Genomic DNA, 13,759 nt, shown 5'->3' on the forward strand with positions numbered 1-13,759 from the left:
CACAAAGAAGTTACATTAGCAATAAAGCTCCTGCTAAAAGCCAAATTACTTCATACACAGTCTATATGTCTCCCTCTGAATATTACTTTCTACACACACACACACACACACACACACACTTTTTTCCTTTCTGACAATTTAAAGGTCTACAAAACCTCCAAGTCTACTTTCACGCCTTTGCTACACATTTATATGTAGCAAAAGGTCAAAGTTATTTGGCCCACTGTGTTTAGAAAATTAAAAACTAAATTTATTTTAAAAAGTGGGAACTCAGAAGGTGGTGGTAGGCAAATGCTCTAGCAGTTCATTTTGCAATCCCTATGGCTCAGGTCCCCATGCTAGAGTTCAACTACTTTAATGAAGATGTATTTCAGTGAAGGAGAAAGAGCACACGACTTTGAGGACGTATCAAATACTGACTCTATGATTTACTGTGTGGCCCTGGCTAGGATACTTCTTTGAACCTTAGTTTCCTCATTGGTTTCCTGAAATTCGAAGATGCTTGCTCCTTGGAAGACAAGCTATGACCAACCTAGACAGCATATTAAAAAGCAGACATTACTTTGCCAACAAAGGTCCATATAGTCAAAGCTATGGTTTTTCTAGTAGTCATGTATGGATGTGAGATTGGACCATAAAGAAAACTGAGCACCAAAGAACCGATGCTTTTGAACTGTGGTGTTGGAGAAGACTCTTCAGAGTCCCTTGGACTGTAAGATCAAACCAGTCAATCCTAAAAGAAATCAGTCCTGAATATTCATTGGAAGGGCTGATGCTGAAGCTGAAACTCTTAATACTTTGGCCACCTGATGTGAAGAGCTGACTCATTGGAAAAGACCCTGATGCTGGAAAAGATAGAAGGCAGGAGGAGAAGGGGACGACAGGATGAGATGATTAGATGGCATCACCGACTTGATGGACATGAGTTTGAGCAAGCTCCGGGAGTAGGTGATGACAGGGAAGCCTGGTGTGCTGCAGTCCATGGGATCACACAGTCGGGCAGGACAGGGCAACTGAACTGACAGAACTGAGTTCCTCATCAGTAACATGGAGATAATTCAGATTTGATGTGAAGATTAGAGAGGAAATTATTCTGGCACATAGCCGAAGATTGATATATAATTATAAATGAATGAACAATGCGGTCGATGCTCAATAAAAGGAGATCCTGCAGGGCCTGATACTCCTATCTCCTGGGGAGCTCCAGAGCTGAAGACTCTTCGCAGCCCTCCGATCTCCGAAGCGAGAGCCTCGCTTCATCTTCCCTTCTCTCCTCCGCCCTCTCCCTCTGACAGCACTTCTCAGCTCCTGTGACACAACTCCGCTGTGGAGGGGTTTCTCCGGCCGTTAGCACTCGAAAGTAGCATTTCGCTTTTTCTTCAAGTTTTTAATTCTCGGTTTGTTTCTACTCCACTCTCAGCAGCCCCAGAGCACTGCAAAGGATTCTAGAGGCCACACCCCGCCTTCTCCGGAGCGGCCAGGTCCGCTTGGGGCAGTTTGGAGGCCCTGTTGCCTAGGAAATTGGGGCGGGGCTTAGGAAACCAGCCCGGCGCCGGCTTTGCGCAGGCGCTCGCTCTCTGGTCTTTACTATCGCGAGAACTCCTCCCGGAAGTTCCACGTCAGTCAGTCGTCTGGTCAGAGGGTCGGTGGGTTTCTCCAGGACCGCTTGGTCTGTAGCGAGTGAGGGCGCCAGGCCTCGGACCGTCGGAGCCATGGTAAGTCCAGGCCTTGCAGGAGGCAGTGGGGTCCCATGTGGCCAGGGCCAGTTCTTGTGGCTCCTGGCCTGAGACCCGCAGTTGTCCGCGGCCTGGGTTCCCGCTGCGGCCACCGCCTCAGGCCTTGAGGGGTCCTGGTCCAGTTTGAATTCTGGAAGGGAAGAGGCGGCAGGTCGTGTGGGGAGGCAATGCTTGGAGGGTCCCTGACTTCGGTGCTTACGGTGTTTGCTAGAGCTTCTGCGGTCTGCAGTGGGGTCCTTAGTGTAGGGAAATATAAGAGGCCGAAAATGTTGAATTCCGTAGAAGGTTTTGATGAAACTACCTCATTGTGCCTTTAAAGCGGTGACAGCTGATTTTGCACTCTTGTGCTTGTTTTGGTATAGTATGACCGCAACAGGCAGGCGCCCCCCATTCCCCCGCCTTTCGAAATGTGAATGGATCCTATAGAGTCAAAAGTGGAATTTCAGATGCTTTGGAACCCCAGCTTAAGTGTCAAGGGAGAAGCTTAGAGTTGGGACGTAGTTTATAAAACTGGTTGGCGTGCTTGTCTGCATTTGCAAATATACTGACTGAAGAATGACCCTGAAAAGATCCTGATGCTGGGAAAGATTGAAGTCAGGAGGAGAAAGGAACGCAGAGGTTGAGATGGTTGGATGGCATCACCGACTCAATGGACATGAGTTTGAGTAAACGGGAGTTGGCGATGGACAGGGAGGCCCGGCGTGCTGCAGTCTATGGGGTTGCAAAGAGTCGGAGACGACTGAGCGACTGAACTGACGAATGACAGTCACACAGCATTTTTGACAAATGACAAATCATCACACCATTTTTTTATTATCACCCCCAAATATGTGCTAAAATATTTTTGCACTTGTTATACTAGTAAGAAAAACAGTACGATAGTGTGAGAATTTCTTTGCAAAAGCATGTAAGGGATTATGTATTTTGTATTTAAACATTTTCTTGCTTTTTTTTTTTAACTTGTTAAGCAGCACAGATTCAGAGATTTTGGAGCTTGAAGACCTTAGGGATCAATAAGTCCAGGTCCCTCACCTTACAGTTAAAAGGGAGGAAAAAAAAAAGTTTAAGGCTAATTGCTGCAGAGTTTTAACTGCAACAGAAGTTGATTCCCTGGGAAAACTTATGAACGTTATGAATATTTCCATAAAAATGCATAGAGAAACACAACATTGCATAAAAATTTAATGGACTCACTCACAGATACTGTCACCCACCAATACTCATTCATGAGCTTTCTTGGGTCCCCAGGTTAAGAGCCCCAAAGCAAAACTTAAGTTCTACTACCTTGTATTACCAAGGACCTGCTCTGGAGTGTGCTGTGGTTTTCAAAATGGACATTTTTGGAAACAGCCCCTTGCATCTGCCTAATTTAGTTTTCTTTTAAGAGTATTTTTATGATTAAATATTTCATTCTTTAACACATTTAAAATCTTTTGTAAAAGATTTTGTTCACTCGTTTACCATAGAGTATTTACTGTGTGCCATAGATTTGGCTAAACATTTGCTTGCTAATTCTCATAGCAGGTGGGAGAGTAAGTTATAAATGTTCATGGAGTGGTTAAAATAGGCAAGGCATTGTTCTTACTGCTTAATACTGAATTTAACTGTCATTACACTAAGGAATAGATAATAGTCAATAGTTTTATATACATCAAACCTGAGGGAAGTTAAGTAAACTTGCCCACTGTCATGCATTTGAGATGAGTGATGGAACTGAAGCTTGAGTCCATCATGATTCCTTAGATCTTGATTATACTATCTTAAACCTCTTTTGTTGTTGTTTAGTCGCTCAGTCACGTCCAACTCTTTTGTGACCCCATGGACCCACCGAGGCTCCTCTATCCATGGGATTTTCCAGGCAAGAATTCTGGAGTTAATTGCCATTTTTCTTCTCCAGGGGATCTTCTCAACTCAGGGATTGAACCCATGTCTCCTGTATTGGCAGGCAGATTCCTAAGTGCTGAGCCACCACGGAAGCCTCCCATACCCAAATATATAAGGTGCTGAATATTGCACATGAATGATCTCTTTAGGAACATCTACTCTAGAAACCAAAAACAGACATGTGCACAAATATTAAACGTTAAATTCTGTAGGATCTTATAGGAAAGGATACTTCTGGTAGGATAATCCAAGAGATTATATGATGGTGGTAACAGTTAAGCTCAGTCCTAAATGCCTTCAGCCTTGGGGAGATACAAGGAGATGTTTAGAGTTAAGGCTGCAGTGTGAGTATCTTCCCTGATAGCTCAGTTGGTAAAGAATCATCCTGCAATGCAGGAGACCCTGGTTCGATTCCTGGGTTGGGAAGACCCCCTGAAGTAAGGGAAAGGCTACCCACTCCAGTGGAAAATTCCATGGATGGAGGATCCTGGTGGGTGACAGTCCTTGGGGTTGCAAAGAGTCGACACAACCGAGTAACTTCACTTTCATTTTCACCCACTCCAGTATTCTTGGGCTTTCCTTGTGGTTCAGCTGGTAGAGAATCCACCTACAATGTTGGAGACCTGGGTTTGATCCCTGGGTTGGGAAGATTCCCTGGAGAAGGGAAAGGCTACCCACTCCAGTATTCTGGCCTGGAGAGTTCCATGGACTGTATAGTCCATGGGGTCGCAAAGAGTCAAACACAACTGAGCCACTTTCACTCACTTTTATGAGTACCTTACTCATCTTGGTATTCCACAGTCCCTAGTACAATGTCTCATTCTGGGAGAGATGCAGCAAGAGCCCTTGGCTGTGCTTTTAAAAACTGAGATTGTGCATTAGGGGCATGTTGTTATACAGGTGTTGCTTTGTACCTTGGGCCACCTTCACTTTTACTCAGTAATCAGTCATTCAAAACATTTTTTAATGGTAAAATATGCATAGTTTAAAAGTGTACAGTTTCCTCATTTGCTAGAGAAAAAGTATGAGATATGCTGGCTTATGTAAACTTCCACCATGATTCCTGGCATATAATAGACACATCAGGTTTGCTAACTACGGAGAGACCAGAAAAAAAGTTAATATTTGTGAAGGTAATGAATGGGGCAAGATTCAGAAATAAATGAAGTGAAAAGTCCTGCTTAAGGAAGGAATGTGAAGATAATGGTTTGAAAGTAGAATGTTTGAGATGGAGAAGATATTTTTGTGGCGATTGTGAAGAGCCAGAGAACTTAGATCTTTTAAAGGAAAGTTAGAGGTGGAGGTTGTTGCCAGAAGGAGGGGAGGCCTTTATAGAAGTGAGAACCAGGTTCAAAGTAGTCAGTGACCCAGATTTGATAGAAGTCCAAAATGATAAATAAGAACCTTGTGAGATGTTTGCTTTGTCTCAAGAAATTACCTCTGCTGTCTTCATTTGTGTAGAAAAGTAATGTTAAATTTCTTTCCCATTCATGAACATCACAGAAGATAGCAAAAATAAAAACTTAATAGTAACTCAACTTGCCAAGTAAACTCTTAGGTTGTGTTTAAAACCTGCTGAAGAAGAAACATGTTTTAAATTAGTCTTCCTCATATCTGCTTCCAAGAGAGAACTGAGACTACTACCATAAGCCATCAGTGTGTATAATGAATTAACTTTTCTCCTAAAAAGCCATCCTTGGAAGAACTGAGAAAATAGTTATTCAGATCATTTTTTTCCTGTGGTTTGGATGACAAATCCAGGTTGAAAAACACTTTTTAACCTGTTAGTATTTATGATGAGAAAGAGTATTTTAGCTTTGGTTCAAAATTCTCCTAATTTCCATTTGGTTATTATAACTTAAATCCATTAAAATATTATAAACATTCCCATTTGACTCCAGAGCCCTTCATGGACATGTATATAATAACCCTTATTGATCCCACATTACATTATCTGGCATTTACTATTAACACTATTGCCAAAATAAATCTACTATTCTCTGAAGAACTCAATTTAAAAAAATAGTAAAGGTATAATTGACATGATATTATTTTAGTTTTAGGTGTCTAGTATAATGATTTGATACTTACATATAGTAAAACAATCACCACAATAAGTCCTGTTAACATTTGTCACCATACGTAGTTACAAAATTGTGTTTTTTTTTCTTGTAATGAGAACATTTAAGATCTACTCTCTTAGCAGCTGTCAAATATGCAACACGGTATTATTTTTTTTTTCATTTATTTTTATTAGTTGGAGGCTAATTACTTTACAATATTGTAGTGGTTTTTGTCATACATTGACATGAATCAGCCATGGATTTACATGTATTCCCCATCCTGATCCCCCTCCTCCCACCTCCCTCTCCACCCGATCCCTCTGGGTCTTCCCAGTGCACCAGGCCCGAGCACTTGTCTCATGCACCCAACCTGGGCTGGTGATCTGTTTCACCATAGATAATATACATGTTTCGATGCTGTTCTCTCGAAACATCCCACCCTCGCCTTCTCCCACAGAGTCCAAAAGTCTGTTCTGTACGTCTGCAACACGGTATTATTAACTGCTTTTATCTGCTTTGCTGTACGTTACATCTCCATGATTTACTTTATAACTGGAAGTTTGTACCTTTTGACCCCCTCTACCCATTTCTCCCTCTTCTACACTCCACCTCTGGCAGCTACAATCTATTGTTTTCTGTATCTATGAGCCAGGTTTGTTGGTTTTTTTTTCTCATAAAGCAACCAGAACAACATATCACAACATATTGAGGGCTGAAGCAGATATGAGAAATGAACTGTCTTCTGTTAAGTCAGAATTTAAAGAGTTCTGCGAAACTGTGAACATCGCTACTCTTATCACTAAATTTCTTTCGAAGCTGTAGTTATTTTATTTAAGTTAATGTGAATAGGTTTAGTTTGTTTTTGAAAATGAATTAATACATGAATATTTTAAAGTTGTCTCAGTTTTAGTTTTTAACATGATAAATATTAATAAATATAATCTACATTAATAAGGTGGCTCAAACAGTAAAGAAACTGCCTGCAATACAGGAGACTCGGGTTCGATCCCTGAATTGGGAAGATCCCCTGGAGAAGGGAATGGCAACTCACTCCAGTATTCTTGCATGGAGAATTCCATGGACAGAGGAGCCTGGTGGGCTACAGTCCATGGGGTCACAAGAGTTGGACACAATTGCGCAACTAACCCTTTCACCTTTCACCCTTCACATAAACAGAAGCTTTTTAATGTCCTCAAAAATGAATACTGTAAAGGTGTCCCTAAACCAAAAAGTTTGACAAGTGCTGCTGTAAGTTAAAGTTTTTTAAATACTCATATTTTTTGTATGTAAGAGTGTATAAGTAGGTGCTTTAGACTTTAAACTGTGGCTACAATTTCACAGAGTAAAAACTGAATTGTTTTGTAGGCATGTTAATGGACTGTTTTTACTTAAGATTGCAAACATGTTTCATTTGACATACCAATGTAACATTTTGTTTGCTTGTTTTTCATGTTTGTCCTTAGCCTCTGCGACTTGATATCAAGAGAAAACTTACTGCTCGATCGGATCGAGTTAAGAGTGTGGATTTGCATCCTACAGAGCCATGGATGTTGGCGAGTCTTTACAATGGTAGCGTGTGCGTTTGGAATCATGAAACACAGGTAAAAATTTTTAAGGACTTTATTAGAAATACTGTCTTAGACTGTTTATAATGAAAGAGGATAAATATAACAGTCTAGTAGTGTGTGTGTGTATACTGCGTTTCCAAATAAATTGGTACGAAGTATTTTTAACATAAGCTAACATTTATGAAGATAGAGCTTATGGGAGAAACTATTCTGAGCTCATTGTATCCAATATTGAAGTATTAAGTTCTCATGTAGGTATATTAGCTCTTCTTTGAAGAAACTGACCAATATAAGATCACTTGTTCTAGATAAGTATTTAATGGTACTTAATTTTCCATTCAGTGAGTATTCTAAAAATCTTTACAATGGGATTTTTACTTTTACTGATTTTCCCCCACATGCTTAATACAATGCATGATGCAGATAACTTTCAGGCAGCCATATAGATTATAGACGATATCAGAGAGATGTTTGCAGTCAGCTTTTCATTACATGTGGAAATATGTCTTTTACAGATTATCTGTCTTAAATGCTTTCATCTGAGTAAGTAATATATTTTTAACTTAGTTTATCTTTTCCAGTCTTTCTTGGCCATCCTTAATCTTTTTCTTTCAAGGTATAGAACATATAGTCAGCACTATACTATACAGTTTTGTGTCTATTTATACAGTAATTATCCCCAACATCCAAGGTTAAGTTTTTAAAATCCAGATAAAATTCAGATTTGCGGGGTTTAAAATGGCAAAAATAGGCTGTAGGAGGAACCAAGTTCAAAAGTAAACTTAAAACCACCCCTTCAGCTTATATCATTCTAATGAAACAGTAGGGACTGCACATTTCAACCAGGACCCCACCAGTGATATTTTATTCACGTTAACATTTTGTTTTCTGCTCTATCCCAGTGCCTATGACATTACCTGTCACACAATTAGTGCTCAGTAACTGTGTGTTGAACTACTGAATAATAAACTTTTCATATCACTGATTCAGAAGTTCTGTCCTCTGCAGTTTCAAGTGAATTCCTTTTGCCTTGATGTGGAAAGTATGCTTGCTAACTGCTTTTGGTGGGGTAGGGGATCTATTCTATCCAAATGTTTAAAATCTTTCTGATTTTATGCTTAACAGATATATTGGTGCATCCACCACCCCCACCATGCTCCCTAGGGGTTCCCTCTGTCAGCTCCATTTCACCATCTCTCACTCTCCTTCCTCTCACTATGGTATGCTCTAAAGCCCAGGTGTACTTCCCTTATTTTTACTATAATGTAACTGCTCGATTCAGGTCATCTACTTTGCTTCATCTTTGTTTTTGTACCCTTCTATGCCCTTCTGCAGTGCCATCTGCTTCCCCCTTCATAATTCATCTCATTGGTAATTTTTAAAATTTCCTTCTTTCCTTCAAGAAAAGAAGGTTCTGTGAGGACAGGGATTTTCCTAGTGTCAATTCCCATTGTTATTTCAAGTGGGCACCTGACAGTCAGGCTCATAGTAGATACTCAGTAAATCTTGTTGAATGCTTGATTTGTTTTGGTTCTCCCTGCTTTTCTTCCTTTATCACCAACAGAAGTTACTTGGCACTCATGTATATAGAGAGCAAGATGCTTGAAAGAGCCAAAAAGGTTTTTGGGAGTAAATTCAAATGTTCTTGAATTTCAAATAAGGAGGAATTATATACTCTTTGTGGTGATGGGTACAGCAGTTTAAAGATCAGTATGTTAGAATTTGAAGCCATCCTGTTAATTAAATGATGTGGGCAAGACTTAACCATGTTGAGGCTTGATTTACTTATCTAAATGAAGATGATATGTTGCCTTCCTTACTTCACAGGATTGTCAGAAGAATTAAATTAGATAAAATTGTGTATGAAACCCTGTCAGGCACCATACAAGTATTTCTTTATTTACTTACTTCTCGTTGGTGATTTATATGATGAGTGTGTAGTGTTTCATCCTCTTTATCTTGTTTAGCTTCTGGAATAGGAAAGACCATCCCTTAGGTCATTTATATCAGCCACAGCACTTAACGTAGACCTGAACCATGACTGTTAGTGCTGTGGCTGCTTTATTTTTTACTGCACAGTAGATCCCTGAGTTTGTTGCCTCCTTAAGAGGAGGCCTTACACATAGCTGTGAAAAGAAGAGAAGTGAAAAGCAAAGGAGAAAAGGAAAGATACACCCATTTGAATGCAGAGTTCCAAAGAATAGCAAGGAGAAATAAGAAAGCCTTCCTCAGCCATCAGTGCAAAGAAATAGAGGAAAACAATAGATTAGGAAAGATAAGAGATCTCTTCAAGAAAATTAAAAGATGCCAAGGGAACATTTCATGCAAAGATGGGCTCAATAAGACAAAAATGATATGGACCAAGCAGAAGATATTAAGAAGAGGTGGCAAGAATACACAGAAGAACTCTACAAAAAAGATCTTCACAAGCCAGATAAGTACGATGGTGTGATCACTCACCTAGAGCCAGACATCCTGGAATGTGAAGTCAGGTGGGCCTTAGGAAGTATCACTACAAACAAAGCTAGTGGAGGTGATGGAATTCCAGTTGAGCTATTTCAAATCCTGAAAGATGATGCTGTGAAAGTGTTGCACTCAATATGCCAGCAAATTTGGAAAACTCAGCAGTGGCCACAGGACTGAAAAAGGTGTTTTCATTCCAATCCCAAAGAAAGGCAGTGCCAAAGAATGCTCAAACTGCCACACAATTGAACTCATCTCACACGCTAGTAAAGTAATGCTCAAAATTCTCCAAGCCAGACTTCAGCAATATGTGAACATGAACTTCCAGATGTTCAAGCTGGTTTTAGAAAAGGCAGAAGAACCAGAGATCAAATTGCCAACATCCACTGGATCATCAAAAAAGCAAGAGAGTTCCAGAAAAACATCTATTTCTGCTTTATTGACTATGCCAGAGCCTTTGACTATGTGGATCACAATAAACTGTGAAAAATTCTGAAGGAGATAGGAATACCAGACCACCTGACCTGCCTCTTGAGAAACCTGTATGCAGGTCAGGAAGTAACAGTTAGAACTGGACATGAAACAGACTGATTCTAAATAGGAAAAGGAATACGTCAAGGCTGTATATCGTCACCCTGTTTATTTAACTTCTATGCAGAGTACATCATGAGAAACGCTGGGCTGGATGAAGCACAAGCTGAAATCAAGATTGCTGGGAGAAATATCAATAACCTCAGATATGCAGATGACACCACCCTTACGGTAGAAAGTGAAGAGGAACTAAAGAGCCTCTTGATGGAAGTGAAAGAGGAGAGTGGAAAAAGTTGGCTTAAAGCTCAACATTCAGAAAACTAAGATCATGGCATCCAGTCCCATCACTTCATGGCAAATAGATGGGGAAACAGTGGAAACAGCGGCTGACTTTATTTTGGGGGGCTCCAAAATCACTGCAGATGGTGATTGCAGCCATGAAATTGAAAGACACTTGCTCCTTGGAAGGAAAGTTATGACCAACCTAGACAGCATATTGAAAAGTAGATACATTACTTTGTCAACAAAGGTTCATCTAGTCAAGCCTATGGTTTTTCCAGTGGTCATGTATGGATGTGAGAGTTGGACTATAATGAAAGCTGAGTGCTGAAGAATTGATGCTTTTGAACTGTGGTTTTGGAGAAGACTCTTGAGAGTCCCTTGGACTGCAAGGAGATCCAACCAGTCTATCCTAAAGGAGATCAGTCCTGGGTGTTCATTGGAAGGACTGATGTTGAAGCTGAAACTACAGTACTTTGGCCACCTGATGTGAAGAGCTGACTCATTTGAAAAGACCCTGATGCTGGGAAAGATTAAGGGCAGGAGAAGAAGAGGATGACAGAGGATGAGATGGTTGGATGGCATCACCGACTCAATGGACATGAGTTTGGGTAAACTCCAGGAGTTGGTGATGGACAGGGAGGCCTGGCATGCTGCGGTTCATGGGGTCACAAAGAGTCGGACACGACTGAACAACTGAGCTGAACTGAACTAAGAGCTTTTGTTCATTACCGTGTCATCTTGTAGGTTGCATGTTCTGCCTGCTCACGTGTCTGTATCACAGTCAGCTGGTAATGGTTGTGCAGGTTGGAGCTCATGTCCCCACTTACTCAGTCTTTTCTGAAGAATCTTTGAGGTCTTGCTCAGGAAGCCAGATTGGGCTCAACAGTTCTTATGAACCAGTTCCTATATTTAAATTTGATACACATGGTTAATCAATCAGAATATGCTCTTTTCATTATTCTCTAGTACAGAAACAGATATAGAAAAGTGATAGTTTGAGGCTTCCCTGATGGCTTAGTGGTAAAGAATCCACCTGTCAATGCAGGAGACATGGATTCGATCCCCGATCTGGAAGGATCCCACATACCGAAGAGCAGCTAAGCCCGTGCACCACAGCTATTGACTCCGTGCTCCAGAGCCTAGGAGCCGCAACTACTGATCCCATGTGCCACAACTGCTGAAGCCTGTGCACCCTTGAGCCTGTGCTCTGCTTTAAGAAAGGCCACTGCAGTGAGAGGCCCATGCACAACAACTAAAGAAGAGCCCCCACTCTCCACAACTAGAGAAAAACCTGTGCAGCAGTGAAGACCCAGAACAGCCAAAAAATAAATTATATATATAAAAAAAGAATGAAATAATTTTTTAAAAGGGATAGTTTGACTTTCAGAATTTTAAAGAACAAAGCATCAAAGTGGGAGGACAAAGAAATGCGTTCATTGCTGTTCTTTCTGGCACGGTCTTCTAGTTTTCCACTTTTATTCTGTGTGTATAATTCTTTTCTGAGCAGCTTTCCATCCTGTGTATATAATTATATTCTGAGCAGCTTTAAAGAACATCTTAATCACTGTGAAGAATTAAGAATCACTTAATTCATCACTAAAAAGGAACAGCTTCTGTATGGAAGTATATTGCTGAAATATACAAAAAAATTGTATATTGTTTATAAGTTTATTTTATGAGTTTATGGGCTTAATTTTTAAAAGAAGAAAACTAAGAGCTAATTCATTCAATAAATACTTACTACACATGGGTAATTTTTCATCCGCTGTTCTAGGCTCTAGGTACACAGTGGTGAACAAGATTCCCACCCTCAGGGGGCTTAGCAGGAAAGACTGACATTAAACATGTAATTATGAAAGTGCTATGTTATGAAAGTGGAGTATAAGGTTCTCTGGGTGGGTTTTTAGGTGGAGGGAATGGGAGCAAAGGTAAGACTGAGAGTAGCTAAGAATGGGGCTAGAAAAACTAGGGAAGGACTGGAGCACAGAGGATGGGGAACTTCATCTTGTGGACATTTGCTTTCTTTTTTCTTTTATAAGTATTTTAGGTTTGAATCTGTTAAAGAAAAGATGATTGGTCAATGTTTTCCATTCGACTGCTTTTATATTTTAGCTAGAGAATATTTTTAAGATTAGAAGTGATCTAAATAATTGGATGTTTTAAATAGAATAGATTTTTCAGTTATTATCTCATAACTCAAAGTGGTATGTTCTTGTTACATTTTTAAGACACTGGTGAAAACATTTGAAGTATGTGATCTTCCTGTCCGAGCTGCAAAGTTTGTTGCAAGGAAGAATTGGGTTGTAACAGGAGCGGTAAGTTAAGCATATGAATTTCTTTTTTTTTTCTTTTTTAGCATATGAATTTCTAATCCCATTTCTGAATTGGTCAGTGATTACCTAAATGAGTTGCAGAATTTTGATTCTGGCTTTCTTTTGTTAATTAGTGCAGTGTTTTGAAGTCTGGACTTTATACCTTGAGCCTATAGTATTTTTTTTGTGCAATTTACTTCATAAGAGTAATGATGGTTTTTAAATTTCCATTTCTAGGATGACATGCAGATTAGAGTGTTCAATTACAACACTCTGGAGAGAGTTCATATGTTTGAGGCACATTCAGACTATATTCGCTGTATTGCTGTTCATCCAACCCAGCCTTTCATTCTAACCAGCAGTGGTAAGAGATGACCCCTTTTGGTCATGTAGGTCCCTGAGTAATTCATTTTCATTTAGTAAGACATGCAATTCATTTACTGCTGTTACAAGTAGAGTTCTAATTCCAAGCAGCCTTTAAACTATTTAAATCCATTACTTGCTATCAGTGCTGCTTGCTTTTGTATTTTAATGAATATCAGCTCTACTTAGGATTTGTGTAGCAGTTGCTCCAAAATCTGTCAGGGAAGACCTGAAGGTCTAGATGCTGAAACATCTGCTGAACAGAAAGCTGAATGAGTGAGTGAGCGAGTTTTTGGCAGATTGCCATATACTCTAGTCAGTTGTATCTTTATGTTCAGACTACTTTGCACCTTGGTATTATGTATGAAGCTGTGGAGCTTTTTGGAAGGCAGTTAGAACAAGTTGCACTGAATTGGTAATAGCTCTTTGAAACATTTTTAAGTTAGAAATTGAGAAGTAATTCAGAACTTTTTTTAACCAATTGAAGCCTGGTGTGCTACAGTCCATGGGGTTGAAAAGAATCAGACATGACTAAGTGACTGAACTGATTAAAAGAG

General features: G+C 39.9%; 1 protein-coding gene across 1 annotated transcript in view; it reads left to right on the forward strand.

Annotated features, from left to right (window-relative positions):
• Positions 1-1,599: 1,599 nt before the first annotated feature.
• COPB2 (COPI coat complex subunit beta 2) overlaps positions 1,600-13,759 on the forward strand; it is a 33,626-nt gene continuing 21,466 nt past the window's right edge. Inside the window, exons 1-4 of the mRNA XM_070466679.1 lie at positions 1,600-1,715; positions 7,147-7,284; positions 12,756-12,842; positions 13,077-13,203. Of these exons, the coding sequence (XP_070322780.1) occupies positions 1,713-1,715; positions 7,147-7,284; positions 12,756-12,842; positions 13,077-13,203 (355 nt within the window). The 5' untranslated portion in view covers positions 1,600-1,712. The remainder of the gene's footprint in view (positions 1,716-7,146; positions 7,285-12,755; positions 12,843-13,076; positions 13,204-13,759) is intronic.

This window comes from Odocoileus virginianus, chromosome 4, assembly GCF_023699985.2.
Source record: "Odocoileus virginianus isolate 20LAN1187 ecotype Illinois chromosome 4, Ovbor_1.2, whole genome shotgun sequence".
Lineage (NCBI taxonomy): Eukaryota > Metazoa > Chordata > Mammalia > Artiodactyla > Cervidae > Odocoileus > Odocoileus virginianus.